The sequence below is a fragment of the Carassius gibelio genome, chromosome B14, assembly GCF_023724105.1.
Source record: "Carassius gibelio isolate Cgi1373 ecotype wild population from Czech Republic chromosome B14, carGib1.2-hapl.c, whole genome shotgun sequence".
NCBI lineage: Eukaryota > Metazoa > Chordata > Actinopteri > Cypriniformes > Cyprinidae > Carassius > Carassius gibelio.
In genome coordinates this window covers 28,674,197-28,697,375 of record NC_068409.1, presented here as the reverse complement: position 1 = coordinate 28,697,375, position 23,179 = coordinate 28,674,197, and the positions used below count along the sequence as shown (strand labels likewise).

General features: G+C 35.8%; 1 protein-coding gene across 2 annotated transcripts in view; it reads left to right on the top strand.

The window, feature by feature from the left end:
* Nucleotides 1-4,238: 4,238 nt before the first annotated feature.
* LOC127971158 (LIM domain-binding protein 2) overlaps nt 4,239-23,179 on the top strand; it is a 44,722-nt gene continuing 25,781 nt past the window's right edge. For both annotated transcript variants that reach the window (XM_052573990.1, XM_052573989.1), the window contains exons 1-2: nt 4,239-4,495; nt 16,853-16,955. In XM_052573990.1, the coding sequence (XP_052429950.1) occupies nt 4,364-4,495; nt 16,853-16,955 (235 nt within the window). In that variant the 5' untranslated portion in view covers nt 4,239-4,363. The remainder of the gene's footprint in view (nt 4,496-16,852; nt 16,956-23,179) is intronic.

The window sequence follows — 23,179 nt, the reverse complement described above, 5'->3', positions numbered from 1 at the left end:
AATTATCAATTTTGAAGTATAAAAATTGAAATTTATAACTTTGAAAAAAGATAGATAGATAGATGGATGGATGGATGATAGATAGATAGATAGATAGATAGATAGATAGATAGATAGATAGATAGATAGATAGATAGATAGATAGATAGATAGATAGATAGATAGATAGATAGATAGATAGATAGATAGATAGATAGATAGATAGATAGATAGATTTGGTATGTATCATAGGTTTTGGCTGTATACCTCGATGTAGGGCTATCTGTCCCATAGGAAGCATTCAGTATAAAAACCAATCAGTTTAGTTTACTCTCGTGGTTTAGTAAGAATAATTACCTTGATTCTTTGAGTATAGCCTTGCTTAATTTACTTTTATGTCCGCTACTCAGGCACAAAATATAATGTATGTACAAAATACACAAATAAATTATGCTATGCAGCTCGCAACTAAACTAAGTCAAGGTAATTGTTTCCCATAAATCACTCGGGGGAAGTCAACAGTTAGGTTTTGCAAGCCCAAGTGACACAAGTCAGACAAGCCAAGCATGTTTAACTGTGAAATTAGATTTTTATTTATTTATTTCTGTTTTTTATTACAGTTGAAAGTATAAAGGGTTTCCAGATCTCCAGGTTTGGCTTTAGAATGTCACCATCAAGGAAAAATGTGTGAGACTGAGATACTGGCGTATGGTGACAACCAGCAGGGCCAAGTAAATATAGCTTTCACATCCCAAATATGTTATACGCCACTGAAATGAAGTCTGATATCGAAGTCAAACAAATGGAGACACACAATTACCACATGGAAAGGTCAACTGTAATGAAGTATGCAGAGGAGATTTCACATGCTTACAGTGAAGGCATCAGAAGAAATTGCCTAATGTGCATTAAAACAGTTGAAATGTACATAACACAAAATGTTAGTCTTTAATTATCCTAATTTTGAGATAATATTGTAGCAGTCCTTCAAAAATGTGTTTGTGTTCCTTATTGCTCAAATGTCCCTCAGGTGACACATATGTTGCCTTTCCGTAGTTTCAGATTAATTGAAGCACAAACTATGATATTTTTGTTTATTTTGTGATTTCTTTTTTTTTATAATGAGAAAAAACTAAATATTGTTTATCTCAGCAGTAATGGATGTTTTCTCTGCAAATGCTCAACAACCATTTGTATCTAATAAAAGTAGGGAAACATAATTGAAAGGCGTCTTTCAATTAGAATTTATTTAACTTAAATAATGAAATAAAATATGGAGCTTCAAAGTTTTAGCTTTTTTTTTACCAACTCTCTCTCTCTCCTTTATCCAAAGGAAAAAAAATCACTCTTGGCAATATGCAAATAAGGCTGCAAGCTATTACGATGCTAATGAGATTCTCCAGCAAAACTAGCAGTTCCTCCTCGAGCACAGGGGTACATTTCATCCATATTCAGAAAACATTAGAGTGTGTGCGTGCATGCGTGTGTGTGTGTGTCCTAGGTCAAAATCACAATGTTCAGTGCCTCTGTTCTTGCATTTATCCCCGTGTCCTGCAGTGAAGATTTGTGTATTGAGTAAAGTATTGCTCATCAACAAGATCACACCATTATTCATTATTCATTTCACTAAGTTTGTTTGTGTTGATGGAGATGCTTTTTCATACAGTAAATTGATCTTACAGGCTTAATGATGCAGTTGTTTGTCATAAACTACTGTTATGTGTTTTGGAGCATTGTGGAAAAAACTAAATAGATGTTTGATTGCTAATTATGTGGATTTTTGCATTCAGTAAAGCTAAAAGTGGTAAAATCATGAACCTCAAGACCATGATCATTAACCACAATGAAAAACAAACAAACAAAAAAAATCATATAACATATTTTTTTAGGGCCCCAGGTCCGTGATTTTAGGATGCCTATTTTATCTATGCCCCAGAAAATAAATCAAGCCTGAAATGGTAGATAAACATACATTTTCAAAACAATAAACCCAGCAAGGAGATTTCTGCAGGTAAAAGCTGTGTTTATGTATGTGTGTGTGCATGTGTGTGTGTTTGGGTTCAAACCTGCCGAGAAGGCGGCATCCGCCACGCACCATGGTACGTTACCATAGTAACAGTAGGGAGCCTGGCGAAGGATTGTCTATATGTGTCCTGACCCATTTCGATTTCCCCCAGAAGTGCTCTTCTTCTTTCACCTTACCACATATATCTCCCTCAACACCACTAACTCCACGCTCGGGCTCTACTTCTAATTAAAAAAGAAAAGAAAAAAAACGCTCTAATTCCAGTCACTTTCTTCTTACACCCCGAAATAAATGTAGATGGCAACCAAAGAGAAGACACAAGGTTTTTTTTTTTTTTTTTTTTTCTTTTTTTTTTTAGCTGCATAGCTTTTGCAAAAAAGTGCTTTGGGCAAACAAGCCCATTCCTTCTGAAATGTTGAATGGAAACTTTTGAGATATTAAATAGTCATGTGATTTTTAATTAAGAGTTTTATTAATAGATTTTCACCCTAACTTTCATAATTACCTCTCTCTGTGCCTGGAGTGTTAGGAGTTGAACTTTCATTTGTCTAAGATGGTGTCTCAGATACTTCAACAGAACATTCGATATAGGAATAAAAAAAAAACAAATCTTATTATGGTTAATTAGCATAAATTGAGGAAAGATTTTGGAGAGCATTTTGTCTTTGAAAAGGCTTCCGCTGCTCAGTATGCAAAGGTATGTATCAACATCGGCATTAGATTAACAAATTAGCATAAAAAGAAATAGACATCAACCGAATCATTGTTCAATCCTGAATAACTCTAGCAACCTTCTTTTCAGTTTTCAAGCACATTTGTATAGCACTGTATCTATTTACTGATGCAGCTAAATCCGAGAAGCCTCAGGTGTGGCCATTATTCTCATATACTGTATGGCAGTGTTGTGCTATAACATTTCTATATTATATTATCTATATTATCTATATTGTTATTTTTGGAACTACAGAATAATGTATTAGGATTCTGTGCCATATTAACAGAAAAGGACGATCACAATTACAGATGAAACATACAGATGCCAAAGCCTTTCAGTGTGGGATTAATAGTGTTTTTGTAGTATATGCTGTGCATTTGTCAGTCTTATTCAAGGTGGGTCAACATGCATCCCAAATATTACATCATCTGTCGTTTATATCTGCAGACATTATAACCTTTTAGTGGACTTTTTATTTCACCTTCTGTCTCTTTTATTTTATCTTTAATTTTTTTAATGAGATTTTGAGCACATAAAAACCTGTAGAATAGAATCCTTTTTAAGTAATTGAATTAATTAAATTAAATATATAAAAATGTATTTTAAAAAGAGTACATTTAACTATATATATTTTTTTAAGATACATATTATGTTTCAAATTATAAAAAAGATAATTGTGGTTATATTTTGCCCCCACATTCTGAGTTACAGTTGCATTATTATCTCAGAGCCTCCATTACTTTCTGACACTGGCATCAGTCATAATGTCCATCATTTTGACCCAGGAAATACAGATACTGTTCATATGTAATTTATGTTTATGTGGCATGTTGTCACAGAATATGGGAAAAGTTGTCACAATGAGAATCAATGCTTAATCTGAAACACTGCAATAAAAGCATGTTACAATTTGCCCCAGCCTAGCCATTGCTGAGTATATTGTCCTAAACTTGATAATAACTTGAACTTAAATTATGGGCTAGCCTACATTTGAAGGTTTTTTTTTTTTTTTTTTTTTTCGTTTTTACATTTACACAAAGCAACTTGCATTGCATTTAAAATATTAAATGCGTTTGTGCATTAATTACATTCTCTGGGAATCGAACCCATAACCTTGTCATTGCTAGCTGTGTACACTACTGTTTGAGCAACAGTAAACCTACTTAATCTATTAAAATATGACTAGAAAACAAATCTGACGGATATAATTCACAAATGATATACTAACTGAATAGAATTTTGAACAAAATGCTTAAAACCAACACTGCAAAGGAAACAACATTTTACTTAGCCTACTCCCCATCATGTGACAACTAGCCCCGGTTATGTACCAGGCTGCCACACTAATTAGAAAGTTAACCGAACACAAACATTAACATAAAGGCCAGTTGGTTTTGGTGGGATGATAAGACTTGCTTGGCTCAACCTCAACAATGTTCCAGTGCAGCCTGCGGCTATCCAATGAGAGCCCAGCCCTCCTCCCCCTGCTCTCCTCTCCTCTCCCGCCTCCTCCGCGAGCTCTCATCCCTCCGCTCCGCGTGCAGCCAGTGACTGCTGCTGTCTCGCGGCGTTTGGAGATCTTGCGGGCGCGCTGTATGGATGCTGAAGCTTTGGCGCTGCTGTAAACGCGACACTGATTCAACATGTCCAACCCTCCGCACGACCCGTTCTACTCGTCCCCTTTCGGACCGTTCTACCGGAGACATTCACCGTACATGGTGCAGCCAGAGTACAGAATCTATGAGATGAACAAACGACTCCAATCCCGGACAGAGGTGAGTTTGGAATTGCTCCACACGAGACAGTAACAGCTGTAGTTAGGGAAAAGTTATGTTGGCCAGTGCATTTGCAAAACGATTCTAAGACTTTCATAAATGGACAGAACTGAGAGCGTGAACTTAAGTGATCAGAGTATAGCCTACCTGTGTGACTTTGTGAGCACTGTAAGTTACATAGATGCACAAGTGTAGCCTACTGTGCATTGTGATAATGCTGAGTGCATCATATTGCTCGGATTACTTGAGATCTTTTCGGCACAGTGATTCCTAAAAATTCCGGTGCACTTCCATGGAATGATTTCCAACTACGAGAAAACAGATGTGCGTTGTATACACATTTTCAGAACGTAATTCACATTTAGAGACATATTTAAGGTTTTCTCAAGCATTTTTATGAATTCGCATCATTTAGGCACTGTGTACAGAAGTAAAATAAGCATCCACTTTGATCACAAATTAAGATCCACGTGGAGGCAGTGAGTTAATCAACAGCGCACGAGCGCAGAGCAATGATGCTCTTCTTCCAAAGCAACACAACTGTTTTAAATAAAGATTTTAAAATTAACTTAACAATAAAAACTATACAAGCGTTTCTACTAATAACCTGACTGATAATTTAAAGGATAAAGGAAATGAGTTAAACGTGCGAAAGATGGCAAAAGCACTTTATGGTAAACAGAAGCATTTGATTTGCCATGAAAGAGCAAATGAACATCCCACAAACTTTCCGCAAAAGCGATATCAGCTTTAGACTGAAAAACATAACTTGATTTTAGTATTTTAGATGCATTCAAAAATTCAACATCTGCCTGTCGTCATCCCCACCAAAAAAAAAAAGATTATCTTAATAATAAGGCTACTAATAATATATATATATATATATATATATATATATATATATATATATATATATATATATATATATATATATATATTGTAGTCAAAAGCTGAAATTCCAAGGTAACAATTGTGGAATATGACTTTTGTCAGACTGAATTTGTTCACATTCACCTTTAGCCGATTAATTAAGTCAACAATATATATTTCATATTTTCCAAATTGTCAAGTAGCAACACAAAATATTTTAATCTTCATTAAGCATTTAATCTCAGATCAGTTTTATATAGATGCACACAGACTTTAGTAGACAAACAAGCATAATAAGATTTTGGCATCACCACACAAAAGAACAGTGACAACCAAAATATCATAAATAAATTCAGAAAACAGTAAAACAATAATCCTGTAGTAGTAAACACATAATTTATTTATTCCATTCTGCAGTGCATACTGGGGACTCACATATACACTTAGAAAATCAGCAGTATTGTTCAATATTAAGTTTATTTAAAAAACTCTGTAGCTGAGGGAATATTGTTGGTCTAACATGTGCTTAGATTGAAAGTCATTCTCATTATCTGTGACTCAGAAAACTATATGCTGGATGAAATGTAATTGCCTGCTTGCTTTTTTTCTTATTTTTTTAACAGTAAAATCAGTTTAATGACAACAAAACATGGACTGTATGTACTCAAAGCACCCTTTATACCCCTTTTATTGTACTTTTAAATAAAAAAGTACAACAGCTGTATATAATAGCTGTAAATATTTGTGCTGTGATACACAGACATGTCTGTAATCCTGATCCAAATGGAAAATAGTTTTCTTCAAAGATCTGCTGGTTGCAATGCAAGTCTGCCCACAAAATCCCCTTGGGTCTCCTCTTGCAACTTCTACCTCCTCAAACCATCTCCGAATTCCACTCACCTGTCAAAAAGCAAGATAAATAATTGCAGTATTTATCATCACAATCTGTCATACCCATTTGTGAACATTTGACAATTCTCCCTTGAAAAACAACATTAAATAAACTAATGAAGTGCACTGTCGCAGTTCTGGCAGGTGAGCTTCTGCTCATGTGTTTGATGGAGGTGTTGTAACTTTAAGGAGACCTGGGCTAAATGGAACAACATCATGAATAATGCATAAGCAGCAGCGGCCCGAACCCTGAAGACTTCCACTCGGAAACGCCACTTACCAAACAGCCCATAATAAACATGTGCCAATATATCATTTTAATCTTCACAACCTCACTTTGGCATAAAAGGGCATTTGCTAAGATTAAATCTACATGAGTGATTGATCTTGATAAGATATTTCATTGTGAGGGTAACAATGAGTTTAGCTGCCGAATGTGGTTTGCCTCTGCAAACTGTTGCAATCTGGAACTCAAAAGGAGCAAAGAGAGAAAGCATAAAGATTTAAAAGTATAAAGTATCAAGATTTCCAAAACAAATTGTTATTGGAATAAATAATTGACTCACTCAAGTAACTGCTTTTGTATCACAGCAGTCAGTTCATGCAGCAACCAATATTGCACACCATCAACATCCTTCTAGAAAAGTCTGGAACAAACATTCTGACACCTTGCTTGCTGTTATATACCTTTCATGAATCTTTTTGATTTTTGCATAGGTTGGTGGGCTCAAATGAACAAATATCTGCTCTATGCACACAAATCCATCTGGCAGATGCTAGAAATGTTTATAAAAGGTCTGATATCTTGTATCCTTTTTGCAAATTGTAGCACGTATTAGGTCTAGCGCCTTGCCACAGCGGCATAATAACGCAACTCTATTGCTGATATCTTTGCAAACAGTGAGCGCAATATTTATTAGCCGAGCACGCTGATGTGCATTTGAAGCCAGTGGTAATTTAGCACCGATTTTACAAGGGAGAGTTCCCCCCACAGCCATCCATCATGTAGACATGCAGACTTTCTTAGTTTAAGAGCTTTAAGCAAAAACTAAAACAACAAGGGGAGCGCAATGCTAAAGTAGCCACTGTCAAACAAAGTGTTTAATAACCACTTGGCTCTATATTTCTATGCATCAGTCATTTAATGACTGTACATTAACGCTAGCTAATTGATGTATTAGAGCTTAAAAACATGGGAATTACGCTTCATGGTGCACATCACATGACTGAAGTGAAAGTAGAATTGGACAAAAGCAGGAAGGAGCTCAGGAAAGCTAGACAAGAGGGCTCAAGAGTCCCGACTCTTGACTCGAGAGTTCTCGGTACAGAAGCTGGTGATTGATGGATTTTATTGTCCAGAGGCTAAAAATGGTCAGCCCATTTGCTAGCAGCAAACTAACTTCAGAGCAGAGCAGTTAGACTGTTGCATTTTAAAGAGTGCCAGAAATTTTTGTCATGAAAATGATATTTTAAGTATTCTGTTTAAATGCTTTCTCCAATCCCAGTTTAATATGTCAAAGATGTATCATTCATTGGTTGATAAATAATGGGATCCTGTGATGCTATCAATCATCTGTTAGATCTAGATCTTTAAAATCAAAAGTTAAGTTTTTTGGCTATTAGTATGAATATGTTAGCCTTAAGTTTATTCATACGCTTGTATGTTGACAAATTTTGCATTTAGAAAATAAATCCATTCAAAATTAAGTTTCTCTCTACATATCAATGATTTTAAGTGTTCAAATGCTTTCTAGAATCTGAAGCTGCTGAAACTGAGGCTGAAATCAGTCGCTTGTTCATGCATTTACTATGTTCTGTATGGCAAATGACACACAGTGCACTATGTAAGAGATAGGGAGCAGTTCACATAGTTTAAAAATGCTTTCTATTGGTGTGAATGAAGTCTGGTTTTGTGTCGATGTCAAGCAAAACTCCACAGAGTGGAGGAATCATTTGCACGAGTTGATGCAGACCACCAAACATATCCGACCCACCTGAATTTTACACTGATTATTTTTAAATGCACTAAAATACACTTTTAAACTACACATCATCAGCTTTTAAAAAAAAAAGATCTCTATTTAATTTTTTTCTGTAGTAACAGTTTCAAATCTAAAGGGGGAGACTATTAGACTGATCGAATTCAGCTAAATAAAAATGCAGCTTTAACAGGCTGACACGTTAATGAAATGCTTTTGTAAAATGCTATTTTTAAAAAAAAGGGAATGACTAGCTTCTCTGTTTTTCTATTCTATCTATTTGTTTTCTTTTCATTTATTATACAATTAACAAAAGCACAAATATAGGCAGCTTGCTATATTTTTTTATTCTATCGGTTTTCTTTATATTTATTCTATAATAAAAAAAAAACACGTGAAAGCAATTATTTTTCACACTTAAACGTGTTAGTTGGTAGTGGTTTGTATTATGTAAAATAGAGTTAACAGTTGGGTTAAGGCTGTTCAGGAGTCTAAAACTGAATTTACTAATAGTGAATTTGCTATTCACTTCACAAGAAAGTAGTTAGCATTAATTACAGACATTGATTTGCCTATGGACATTTCCAACTTCAAAAATTTCCAAAATAGCAGCTTCTCTTGTTCAAGAACTTCAGTGCATTTTATTTTCATGTAAAGAAAACATGTTGGATATTTTCCAAAAACAGTCTATAAGGTCAAACCAAAACAAAAAACCTGGTCTAATAAAAGCTCAGAAATCAGATGACCAGCTAAATACTACACTCTCAGAAAGAAAAGTTATAGAAGCTGTTACTGGGGCTGTACCCTTTTGACAGGAATTAATATGTAACTTTAAGGAAACAAAGGTGTACATTTTGAAAGCGTACTTTCCACATTCCATCCCCAGTAACCGTTTTTACACCTGAGTGTATCAAAAACTGTATGTACTGTACATCAAGATGGTTCACTCTTATTACTATGGGAGTAAGTATAAAGCACAATATGATAGAATAAGTAAAGTAACACCTTCCAATTGGTAAATTCATCACATCATCACAGCTGTTGCTAGAAATTTTAGAAGTTCATGTCAGATTCTGTTGATAATTTAAAATATGTTATTTAAATGTGGTATTTGCAAGTAGTTGTCATTTGCATGGCCAAAATTCTTGCTGCCCAGAGCCATTGCAAATAAGGCTGCTGAGTGAATTGACTTTTCCCTGAAATGGACTTTATCTTCTTTATCCTGCTGATTTTTGGGCACTTTCACTTGCAGAAAAAAATGAACCACGGGTAACTGTGAACAGAACAATTAAACAATAGCATGATTTTGCCTTATTCTGCATCCATGCAGTTCAGTTTGTTGTATCAGCCTGTACAACATAAACCAAAAATAGTGTGCTTTTTAAAAAAAATTGTTTTTGTACTCTTTTAAACATGCATTTGGACATGTTTTCCTTTAGGCCTGCATTCTGAAAGAGATGTTTGCTGACATTTAAAATGTTTTCTGGATAACCTGCCACGTAAGCATATTCAAATAAGCATGCTGCTTAATAATCAGAGGAGGAGTTTCATCAACCATAGCTGGTAAAAAATCATTAGCATAACACTTCTTAATATTCACCGGCTCTGAAAGAGTGTGAAAAAAGGACAGGTCACTAAGAAGACAACAAATGAAAGACTAGCTTTATTAATCTGTCTAATGGTTTTGGAATGGGATGCATTTATGCAAAGGAGCATTGTGAGTTCACAGTAACGTTTCGTTTTGATCTGAGTGCGATCGATAATGCATTTCACTGTGGAGAAACTCAGTCTGGTAAACCAATCATCTCAGCTCCTCCACAGTCCCATAAGAGCTTAAAATGGCACCAAATGGCAAATCAGTCTAACCATGTCCATCATCATTTATATTACATGCTGCCTAATTGATTTTGTAGGAAGAAGGTGATGGACAATGGATTTTTTTAAGAGCACGTGATAAGTCTAGCATAAATTGATGTGTCCAAATTGATGAGTTTTGTTAAGCAGTCAGCCAAATAGGATTGAGAAATATTTCACCATCAGTAATGTATCAGTGACATTGTTTTATTTTATTTTATTTTTTATTGGTAGCAGTGGACCTAAAAGTCTTTAAACACTATTTTGCACTCTCTATGGGATGAAGATAACGTACAAACCTCTTATCAATTGGCTGCATTATGCAAAAACAGGTTATGGGGTCCCGGCTGATCTGTGACATATTACATTGAAAACAAAACAGAAGTAAAAAATGGAATCTCTGGAACAATAAGGTGGCGTTTAAACTGGCAGGATACTAGGACAATAGTCCCACCTTTTTCCTGCGGCTTTCCCAAAGTTCCTTCCAGGCTACACTGTTGTGCTGATAACAGATAAAGAGGGTTCGCCCATTTTTACCAACTTCCTGTTTTCAGACTTTTTCTGTACAGATCATATTTTTGATTCCTTTTGTCCAGCCCTGAGCGATGATGTTTTTGAGGAGCCTCGGGTGTGTTATCACCGGCAAAACATCACGTTCTCAGCCGTAAGTGTTCTGCATGGGTTGATTTTTCACCGCACTAGCTTCATCAATATTTGGATGGGTTGTGAACCTACTCTGTTAAAAAAAAAAGGCATGTGCTGGTTAGGTATGTTATGAAGCATATTAGCCTGGTTTGAGCTGGTTGGTTGCTCAGGACCAGCTAAGGTCTAGCTTAAACCAGCTTAAACCAGCTACCATGCTTCAAACATTCCTAACCAGTATATGCGTTTTTTTAATGCATCTTTGCTGAATAAAAGTACAAATCTCTTCTTTTTAAAAAAAATAATAAATAAATAACTGACGGTGTATGTTTAATGGGTGTCAAATGCAGTAAGGATTTTCTGAAGGTCTCAAGTTTACTTCCCATGCCTTATTTCATTTGCATAATTCAGATCATGTGCACTTAACCTTATAACAGAGCCAAATATTGTCGACATTCAGTTGTTCTTAAAACAACAGCAAAACAAGGACAAGCAGGCGAGAGTAGCTTGCTTAAAAATATCCATAGATGTTGTTTATACTGTCATTGTTTACTAAAATGAGGTATCATGAATCGATGCATGAATTGTTTACGTGCTTACTGCCATTTCTACCACGGTTTTGGCTTGTTTACGTCGTTAGTATTCCTGAGATCTGTCGGCGGCTGTCACTGATATGTAGGCGGAAGAAGTTCAACAGCAGTTGTACAAACCCTGCGCGTGATTGCCCACACACAGCTCTGTTCAGCTCATCAAAGACCTTGTGTACATTTCATGAGTCCTGAAAGGTGAGTCTAAATGGAGTCTGCCTGGCTGAGGACTTTTTAAATGTCAGTTCGCAGATGTGGATATATAAGGACAATTTACACCAATTCCCATGTCGCATGAACGATTAGGTTGCCTTCAGCGCAGTACCATTCAAAACAGAAATGTTGATACTCCTTATAGTACTATTAATGCTGGATCGCACTGCCTCTAAATAAAATCAATATTCCAACCATTCTGAAACTGACTGCTGGATTTAGGTGGTTAGGGAACACAACAAACAAACACCAACAGGAAGAACACACTGATGCAGTGCAGCAACGATCATTGGCTCTAAACTCGCCATTTAAATGATTAAACAAAAACTATTATGAGGAAATATATTGTAATAAATTACTTTATTAATAATACTATAAAAGTAAATCAAAAATTATAATTAGTGCTGTCAAACGATTCATCACAATTAATTGCATCCAAAATAAGTTTTTATTTACATAATCTATGTAGGTGTACCGTGTATATTTATTATGTATATATTATTATAATTACACACACATGCATGTATATATTTCAGAAAAATGTATTATTTTTACAAATTAAATATATTTCTTTATAATTTTTATTTAAATAAAAAGTTTATTTTGGATGCAATTAATCGCGATAAATCATTTGCCAGCACTAATTATAATAAATAGAAATATTCTAACGAAACCAAATAAAACAAAAACAAACAAAAAAACTATAAATGTGTTCTACAATACTAGCAAATACTAAACAGGGATTACTGTAGTTTATGAATTTCAATTAATTTTGGAAGTTTTTTTTTTTATGAATATCATTAGCTTGATTGTTGACTTGAAATATCTAGTTGCAATATCCAGTTATAGACAGAACAAACTGTTGTTGATTCAGTTATATTGTTTACTTTATATTGTTTATTTGGTAACACTTTATTTTAAGGAACAATTCTATTAACTAATTATTTATTAGCATGCATATTACTAGCATATTTGGTTTATTAGTACATATAAAACACATTTTAATGCCTTATTCAGCATGACCATATTTTAGATCCATTAATCCGACCACATACCTAAACTTAACAACTACCTTACTAACCTGGCCCATTGTTTCGGAACCTGGCGCATTTTCCCCTTAGCTCGGTTTATTTGGGCATATGTGAACACGGCAATCACGCTTGGATCACGGCAATCACGCTCAGTTTACAGTTTACCTTCATTTTTTGTACATCGCTAGTGGCAGGTAAATCTGACCCAAGCGGCACAATAATAAGACAGCATTCACAAACTCGCAAACAGCAGTGCAACCATCTGCATGAAACAAAGTAAATTAAAATGCAGATAATCTCAATTAAAACTCACAATGATAAAGAGCCACAAATCTGGCAAATGTAGCTTTTTTTTTTATTAATTTATTACTAAACTGCAGGTTTATTTTAAAAATTAATTAAACAAATCAAACTCAAAATGAAATATTCAATTTTTTTGAGATATTGATTTTTTTTATTTTCCTAAGCTGTAAGTCATAACCATCAGAATTAAAACCAAAAAACCTCTTGAAATATTTTGGTTTGATTGCAATGAATCTAGAATATAAGAAAGTTTGCTTTTTTGAATTTAATAAAAAAATAAAATAAACACATTTTCCATGATATTCAAATTTTTTGAGAATGCACCTGTATTAGTGTGTACGTGTGAAAAGAATACATATCAGTTACTTGGTTAGTTTGTTTTAAAAAAGCAGCCGCTATTGTTATTTACAAAGGATATGGGACGTTGTTGTTCCTCTAAGCTCTTGGATCTACTATAAATCTGAGCTGCTTGGCCCCTGCGGAGCGGTGACTGGGTCGAGAACCACCATTGGCACATTGATGAATCCCTTTAGACGTTCCAATCAATACGGCTTTATCTTCAGGCAACCTGTGCAGACACCCATGTTAGTTCACCTGAGGTCCTGAAGAACTGATCGGTGCGCTGTACATCAAAGCTCACTATCAGCTATAGCACGCTAGACAGCTACAATCAGCACTGAAGGCAGGAACCTCTCATTTTCTATGTCAGCTAAAGATTACTGATCTATAGCCAACTCTCCCTTGGCTACAGTGTTATATGTCATCTTTATCAAACATGATCTATGTCTCTGAAATGCAGCAGCTTTGGTTTATTCCATCAGTCAGTCAAGAGCAAAAAATATTTATATAAGAACAGTGCAACTGGGATGCACAGAACAGATATATCACTTTAAATGTAAACCACATGACTATGGAACTATGGTACAATAAAAGAAATGATCCTATTTAACAGTAAAAACAAAAGCATTTCTTTCCAATTTTGGCACATCACATACCTTTACGCAGGTTTACTGTTACTGTTTGTGAGGGCTGCTGAGGCATTAAATAGGGTTAATTAGTGCAAATGGGCAATCAGATTTCCTATTGATTGTGACAGTGCAGATTGCCTTCCAGATAAATGAAATCCTATAACTCTGAGTCCTGCTGCAGATACTGATAATGCTGTTAGCAGCCATTAATGCTCTTCCGTAATTAGCTTATATCAAAGTAATTAAAACAATGACAGTGTAAAGTAATTACGTTACATGCTAACTCAATATTTCGTCTGTGTTATCTCAAACTATATGCTTGATATTTTGTTTTCAGAGCATAATGGAGGGCCCTTTCACCATTTTTGAACATGGGTCATTGTATTCATTATGTACCGAAGTGATTTAATGGAATTGATTTTGATTTACAAGACAAGGCTGAAAGAAGGCTAAAAAGATCATAGACTATATAATCATGAGATATGTATTGTGTATATATATATATATATATATATATATAATAAACACAATGAATGTTCTATCACAGTTATTTATCAGGACCTAATCTGAGGTCAAAGCTTCTTGGTGCTGATGAGGTCATTGGTGGTGACTGTACAGTAAGATGGATCCCCCTGCGGGCCATTGACCCATCATCAGGAAGATGTTACAGTGGAGAAGATCAATGAACACTCAAAGAGAGCAGTCAACACCTGCTGATACAAACACTGTTTGATAAGCTCAGCTCAAGAGCGCCCATCAATGAGCTGCAAAGATATTGAACTGAAAAGGAGCTCAGAGAATTGTGGGATTTCAATCACCACTAGATTGACGCTGTAGATTGAGATGTGATGTGGCTGAAAAGGAGCTAATACTTACCCAATTCAGTCAGATACAGGCCAACAACGTCTTTTTTTTAGACCTTAAACGGGGTAAGTTTTAGGACTGGGTTATTTGAATGTTGATTACTGTCTAAAAATAAATAGAAACTCTTTTGTTAATTTTAAACTTTCAAATTATAGTAATGTACCATAGTAATGTATAATAGTCTACACCAGTTATCCTTAATATATGCACACTTGACTTTAAGATTGTTTTAACTCAAAGCTTTGCCAACCCACAAGAGGCCAAGATGTGAAAAAAGGTAAAAACGAAGAAAGCAGGACTATCTGATGAAGTCATGCATCCTGCTGAGTGTGACTACGAGGTTTAATCACACATGCAAACACACATTCATTCACTAACTCACAACACATACACAAGTAAAAAAGCAAGGAAAATAGTTTTAGCCAAAACTGTGTGTCATGAGTGATAGTGTGGTGCTAATAACCAGCTGTGTTGGAAAACATCAGCGTCCTGCCTTATTGAATGGAAAAAACGATCACCGTTGTCAAAACTGATCACTCACTCACAGTGACTAAAATGGCAGGTTGTAATAGGGCACTGACTCACTCCCAAAATACAGAGCAGACGAGGCTGCTTCCTCCATACTGGAAAACAGCACTTCTCGAATATGGAACGCGGGACTAGAGGTCTCCAGGGTCAGCCTCTATACAATGTGATGCTGCCTGAAGACGACAGCCCTAATTGTAAACATCTGAGACGGCTTGTGATCTGTCACCAGGCAACATCGCCTAGATGGCAACATTGGCCTAAACGATGTCTGTTAGAATCAGAACTCTGTCAATCACAGGATGCCGCGGAGTCTAATTTTACATACGCTGAGTGTGTTCACAGCTAGCGTGCCATCTGATGGAGTGGCTTTAATTTAATTCAAGTCAATTAGCAAATCTTTCCATTAGCAGTGGATTTGGAGGATCTAGGTGCCCTGAATGTACATTATTTATAATGAATTTTGTTGTTATTGTTGACTTTTAATAACAGTGCGCCGGTGCTCTCTACATTACCTTTAATCTTTAATCAAGGAAAACTTGCATTTATAAGCACTGCGCTCATGTTATTTGAATGCTGGATCACAGAATGGTCCAAAAATGAGCTTTTAGGAGAAAAGAGCAAGACATCAGGGAAGGTACAGGCCTAGGCTATTTTAAACTGATACTTTCATGGTCACAAGAAAGCAAGTGTTTGGAGTTTCTGTGTTTATTAATTATGAATTGCTAATTCAAAAAGCACACAGAGGTACTTGTCAATGGATGATTACATTAATGCTAACCTCAAGACTTTAAAAACACCCAAGAAATTACAAAATAAACATAAATCGTAATTTTCTATTTTTAGTGATGTTGAGAAGGGAAATATTTTTGTAGAAAGGATTCTTATCGTGTGCAAAAGAACAGCATTTATTTGAAATGGTTGGAATTTAACAATTTACTCAACTCACAATTCAATACAATTCATGATACTTATTCCACGGTTTTCTCATGATTTTTCTAACAAAGTAATTTTTAAGACAAGGTATGAATGAAAAGATGTCTTTTTACTATTTCTCAGACAAAATGCTGCATATTTCTGCACATTTGAAGCAGAATGGTCTGACTTTAACTTTTTGACTACAACAGCAGACGGGCTGAATGAGAACGTAAATTCACTCACTGCCAGCAGGTGGCACTTATGTAACAGCCGCAATACAGCCTTTCCTTGTTTATCGCTGTAAACAAAGCAGCTGCGCTAAACATTACTTTAATGGGCATTACACAGATGATAACTTTTCTGTAGAAGGTTAGTTCCCTTCAGAAATACATTCGTATAAACTCCCACCCCAAACAATCTCAACCGAATTTAATCGTAACATACAGTAGTCTATTTGTGTCGATTTTCAGCTGAAATCTCTAATGTAACATTATGAGTGTCTTTACTGCCAATTTAATGCATTCTTACTGAATAAAAGTAACAAATTTACTGACGGATGTGTATTAAATCACAAAAATGAGTGGAGTTATACACAAAATATAGTTTTTTTAAGAATTTTTACTCCTATTGAATAGACTTGTAAGAATGACAAAGCATATCACACAGTATAATTAACTCCCATTAATTATCCGTGACTCTCCTTCTTTCCCAGGAGAGTGATAGTCTGTGGTGGGATGCATTTGCTACAGAGTTCTTTGAGGAGGACGCTACATTGACCGTTGCCTTCTGCCTGGAGGATGGACCAAAAAGATACAGTAAGATTTAAGCTTTTATCATGTGACAGTGTCGTTTTGTCTGCAAATTTGCTTGTACTGGTGCCAGTTGAAACCAGGCTTGACGGTGCATGGCTGTATCTATGGAGTCTGGAAATGTAGAAGGTAATGATCCATAAAAATTTGTAGAGGACTTTGAATCAACTAAATCCAGCAGATCTTATTGACTTTTATTGGTCTTCCAGGAAATAAGTTCCCTAAACTTCCCATAAAAACAACACTATGTGGTTAATGGCCTTACATCTCACTATGGAAAAGTAGACTAAGAATGTGTTGTAATTGGTAAACTGACTTGCAAGGTTCATATTTGTGAATTATTTGTCCTGCAGCTCTGCCAGATTTTGTCTAAACACCTTGAAAAGCATGAGAGAGTAATTGTTTGCAGTGAGCTAGCTCATCTAGATTTGGCTGCATTTGCCAAAGCTCTGCTAGCTTGTCCATTTTTTAGTTTTTGTTTTTCCTTTTCTGCACACTTTCCCTATCTTCCTCTCTGATGATTTGAGCTGTGTTGTCTGTCCTTATTGAGTTCTCTGCTTTTGGTTAGTCATGCAGAACACTCTGCCTGTTGCAAAGAAACGTGTGAGTCAAATATTCACTGAAGCCCCCTCCCTTTCCGGGGGTCTTTGTAGTGCTGATAGATTCCGAAATATATACTTTTATTATGCAAAATGAATATGCCATTGGACTGTGCGGGCAGCATTACAATAGCCTCAGCTTTATCCTCTTCTTAAGACATGGCATTTTATTCTTCTTCATTTGGTGAGGTTTGAATAGTTTTAATTGAACAAAGGCATAAAATCCAAACACTAAAATGTTTAATTTGTCATTTAAAATGTTATTTCAGATGACAAGTTTCAAAGAGTTCTTCTTTGCATGTTAATTCGACATTGCAGCATGTAATATTTTGTAATTCTCATATACACCATTTAAAAGTGGAAAGACCAAAGTTTGCGTTGGCTCCGGAGGCCCATAGGGAACCAATCTTCCATATCGATTGAGGAGAGAGTTCAGTCCGTCTCTTGTGACAGCTCATCTTTAGTCTTCAGAGATGATTCCTCTTAGTTTCAGCCACAAACATACACCCTCACTCCATCACTGTCACTCACACACAAACACAAGCACTGCATACTACATCTGCTCAGGCCCTTTATAAATTTCTCAGTCCTCACTCCAGCAAGCATCATTAGGGATTTTCTGCATCGGTGTAGCCTCACATCAGTATGCTTGTTTTATTCTTGCTTGTCTTTGTATGACATGTTTACAGTAATCACTGTTCAGGTTCCATTGAGTAACTCATTCCTCTGCTTTACATTTCAAGACATCAGATCAAAGATAATCTAATCCACTTTTTGTTCACCATGTCCTGATTTAATGTATTTACTGTTTATGAATTATTTATTTGAAATAAGGTCATATCGCACACATCCAATGTCGCATTTTTAATGCACCCTCTGGAATACTTGATTCTGTGTCCATTAACCTGTAGAATTGATTTGTTGTCCAAGGTAACCTTAGCGGAAGCTTTAAGATAATCTACAAGTAAACTAATAAAATAATTGAATCTTAAATCAATATGTACATTTATCTGTTTATTTGGTCAGTAGCCAAGTAATAAATGGGATAATGTACAGTCAACAGCCAGTCATTATTGCCAGTAAACCTAAATATTGTACATTATCTAACTCTAATTTTGGAATTCTAAGGTCTAAATTTGATGTCTTAGTTAAATGATTTCTACATTATGTTTTAGATGATGTAAAAAAATATAGATTTTCAGCATAGTTTAAGCTAGAAGATATCGGTTAGAACATTATTCTGCACTAAATTAAACATAATATTGTCCTTTCCATTTTACTTTTTTTATTTTTCAGGCAAAAATAAAAGGCTTATGCTTGTATAGAGGAGATTCAGCTAAAAAAAAAATGAGGCAACTCACTGTACAACATATATTTGACATTATTTATTTAAAAAACAGGGACATTTCTACGAACTTCAAGACCTTCATCACTGACCCGAAAATAATTATTTCCTCATTATTTATTTTACATTCATAGTTCCCTAGATGACTGGTCACATTGCATTTTAACAGCTGTTTCAAATAAAGAAAGGTTCCTAATGATTGTTAAAACTACAGAGCCCCTCTGGTCCGACTTTGTCAAAAAAAATAATTAGCACTTTCTTGTGGCCTCAAGATAGTAACTCGTGGCCTCAAGATAGTAACTCGTGGCCTCAAGATAAGTAACTCGTGGCCTCAAGATAGTAACTCGTGGCCTCAAGATAAGTAACTCGTGGCCTCAAGATAAGTAACTCGTGGCCTCAAGATAAGTAACGTGTGGCCTCAAGATAAGTGACTCGTGGCCTCAAGATAAGTAACTCGTGGCCTCAAGATAAGTAACTCGTGGCCTCAAGATAGTAACTCGTGGCCTCAAGATAAGTGACTCGTGGCCTCAAGATAAGTAACTTGTGGCCTCAAGATAAGTGACTCGTGGCCTCAAGATAAGTAACTCGTGGCCTCAAGATAAGTAACTCGTGGCCTCAAGATACTAACTCGTGGCCTCAAGATAAGCGACTCGTGGCTTTAAGATAAGTGACTCGTGGCCTCAAGATAAGTAACTCGTGGCCTCAAGATAAGCGACTCGTGGCTTTAAGATAAGCGACTCGTGGCCTCAAGATACTAACTCGTGGCCTCAAGAAACTAACTCGTGGCCTCAAGATACTAACTCGTGGCCTCAAGAAACTAACTTGTGGCCTCAAGATACTAACTCGTGGCCTCAAGATAGTAACTTGTGGCCTCAAGATAGTATCTTAGTATCTTAGTATTTTTTTTTTGGACAAAGTGGGACCAGAGGGGCTCCATAATTACCCATTTAAAAAGGAAATTAAAAACTTAACATGATTACACTTAAAAACTCTTTTTATAGTTATGAAAACCCTGAGCAGATTATTTCAAGTTCTGAGAAATCTTGTCAGACCATCTCCAAACATATATAAAATATTAGTTTCAAACATAAAAACAAGAAGCATTTAAGAGACAAGGACTTTACACTTATATTCACAAACAAAGTCTGTGATGATAAGATGAGGGCGTTTTTTTTCACCACAGTACCATACCATTGTGGATGGATGGATAATGGAGGGATTATTGAAATGCATTAGTTTAAATGGCCTCACATTCTCCTTCTCTTTTCTCTTTCTTTCATTTTCACTCTCCAGGACTGAAGCTTAGTCTTTCTTGTTCTTCTACATATGTCTGTTCTCATTTCTTGTCTCCTGAAGTGATAAAAGATTTGCTTATCTATTGAATGTTTATCTGCATATCTAATTCATCTATAAAAAAAGGTCAGAAAATATTTAACACAATATGCTATTTTTATGAATATTGGGTTAGCTTAGTAACATTAGTTACCATCAAACTCCATTGAAATCAATAGTGGGTCAAGTCCCTTGTGTTCTTCACTTGAGTGTGTGGAGCGTGGAGCTGTATCGATGTAGACCGTTCTGAATCAGCCACTTATGCGTTTCCATTTCAGGTAGGATTTTGCCTCAGAAGGCAGATGCCTATATAGGCTACAGACAGCAGCCTACTCGCTATGGAGTAGGACTTACAATGTGGTTTAGCATGTACCACCCTAGTGACCTGATTTTAGCTTATTGATCTGCAGCACCCAAACCTGAACGCAGGACCATATACAGCCTGTTTCTGGAGCTGATTTCTGAAATACTGTGAAGTGCTTTAATTCAGTATTTTCTTCACATCTCTCCTCATGGACATTATTAGCGGGGGAATAATTAATATCTGAACTGAAACACTGTTCTTGTTTTGGGTTGAGGCGAGGAGAGTTTCAAAGCGTGATGCAATGCCCCTGCAACTGTGACATCCTAGAAAACTTCCACCACTGAAGCGCAACACTTCATCAGACAATAACAAACAAACCAGAGATGTATTTATTAGCAGATTTGGAAGAAGACTGTTGGAATCTGTTTTGTTTTTTGTTTGCTGCTGTAGAATGGCATCAGTGCCGGTTTAAGTGAAGAAGAGCTGAGGATATTAGGCTCATTAATCAGGTTCGAGTTGAACTGAACAATTCATAAGCTCTTTTTGTTGATTATATTGATGCATGTTGAATATGCTATTCATTTGATTTATTAGCATACAGTTAAGTTAATGAAACATTTTAATCAATTGGCAGTCCTAGATTGCAGACATTTCTGTGGTGGAGAGTCTATTGTTTAAGATGACTTGTGAGGGAAAACACGGCAAAGAGAGATTGACAGTGTGGGGAGTTGAGAAGGCTCAGCTGTAGTCCGGCGCTGGCAAAGACACAGGTCTTGTTGACTGACAGCCCAAATTTCAAAACAACCTCGAGATGGTCTCTGTGTGCTTATATGAGCACTCTTAAATGCTCTATCTGCAGGTCTGGATTGATACCGTTAAGATTACAGAGAGATAAATGCATCTATGCACTGGATGAAGATGTGTATGTGTGTTTGTGTCTAATGCCACTGTTTCCGAGCATGTGCACGTATGTGTGGGCAGCAGGAAAAGAGAACAGCTGTGTGATAGGATGGGTCTTTCTCTGCTCTTCCTGCTTTCTGTCTCTCTCCAACTCCTTATTCAATGTCGAAACAATATCACTTGAACTGTATGTCTTAATTCACCTCCGGATCAGCGTCACACTTATGCGTGTTCATGTTCCAGAGTTTGCCTGATGCATGCACAGCCATGCAAAATATGCACACACATATCAAGGTATTATACAGATGTAGAAAATTGTGTCTCTGTTGATCGTGTCATCAGGTAACAGGTTGAATGTTTACTGTGTCCATTAAAGCTCAGTGAAATGAGCAGGGCACTGTTATTGTTGTGCATGTGTGTGTTTATTACACAGTGTTATACAGTGTGTGTGTTTTACCCAGGAATGGGAGCAGAAATGAAGTCACGCTGCACGGTAGATTTGGTAAAAACAGAGTCATAAAAAAAATAAGGAGTTATGAGGAGCCTGGTGCACTTTTGAGCCAAGAACCTTCCAGAAAGTCAACATGGCCCATGCATAATGAACGAGAGGCGCTCTCCTCTTATATGCTCAGAGACTGTATGGATAAGAAGCTTTGGCACGTAGTTTGTAGACATACACAAACTCTCACAGAGACACATAGCTTGCTATATTGATAATGCATGCATTTGGCCAGGCTCTTTTATAATGGACTAATGTAATTCTAATGGACGGAGAATATATGTGTGTGTGTCATCAGGATATTAAATGTTTATGTAGCTCTGTTTCCCCTCCACACCGCTGTTATGTGCCGAATATGGACTCGGGTTAACCTCTAATATCTCGTTTTCCTTTTCATTCACTCCTGACCTCCCTCTTTTTGTGTTTTCTGCTGATGCCCCAAAGTCATGTCGTCTCAGTTGACTGCAACATTTTAAGATATAGATTTAGACTTTTTAAAGGTTTTTTTATATGTTTAGTTTTGGGGCTGGTGAGATTTGTCATATTTTTTAAAGTCTCTTATGATTTTTATGTTTTACTATCAGAAAAATACAGTAAAAGCAGAAAGAATTGCAACAAATTTGGAGGAAAATAAATCAATAAAAGATGACAGATGAAGGGAGAGAATGCTGACTTTAAATTGAATCAGTCCAATACTGAAATGGATCAGTACAAATAGTTTTAAATAAATGGAATTATGGAATTATTAATACACACTACATTAAAAACATTTGTGGTCAGTAAAACTTTTTAAAATGTTTTTGAAAAGATCAACCATTTAAAATACAGTAATATTATGAAAAGCGTATTACAATTTTAAAATAACGGTTTTCTATTTTAATAGATTTTAAATTGCGATTTATTCAACAGCTGAATTTTTTTTAGCAGCCATGACTCCTGTCTTCAGTTTAACACAATCTTTCACAACTCAGTAACAACAACTCAAGTAAAAGTAACATTTTATTATTATAAATGCTGAAAACAATTATGCAGTTATTTGAAAAAAAAATATTGCATTTTTGCTGAATTAAAATTTACTGCCCCCAATTTTTGAACAGTATATTAAACCGATATGTTATCAGTTATCTTGTGCTTCTTCAAGAGAACTAAAGTAAACATCAATGGGAAAGCTAAGGAACAGTTTTATCTTTGTCTCTTCTTCCATCCTGCTCTCTTCTTCTACACTTCCCATGTTCATCCAACAGCTTCAGC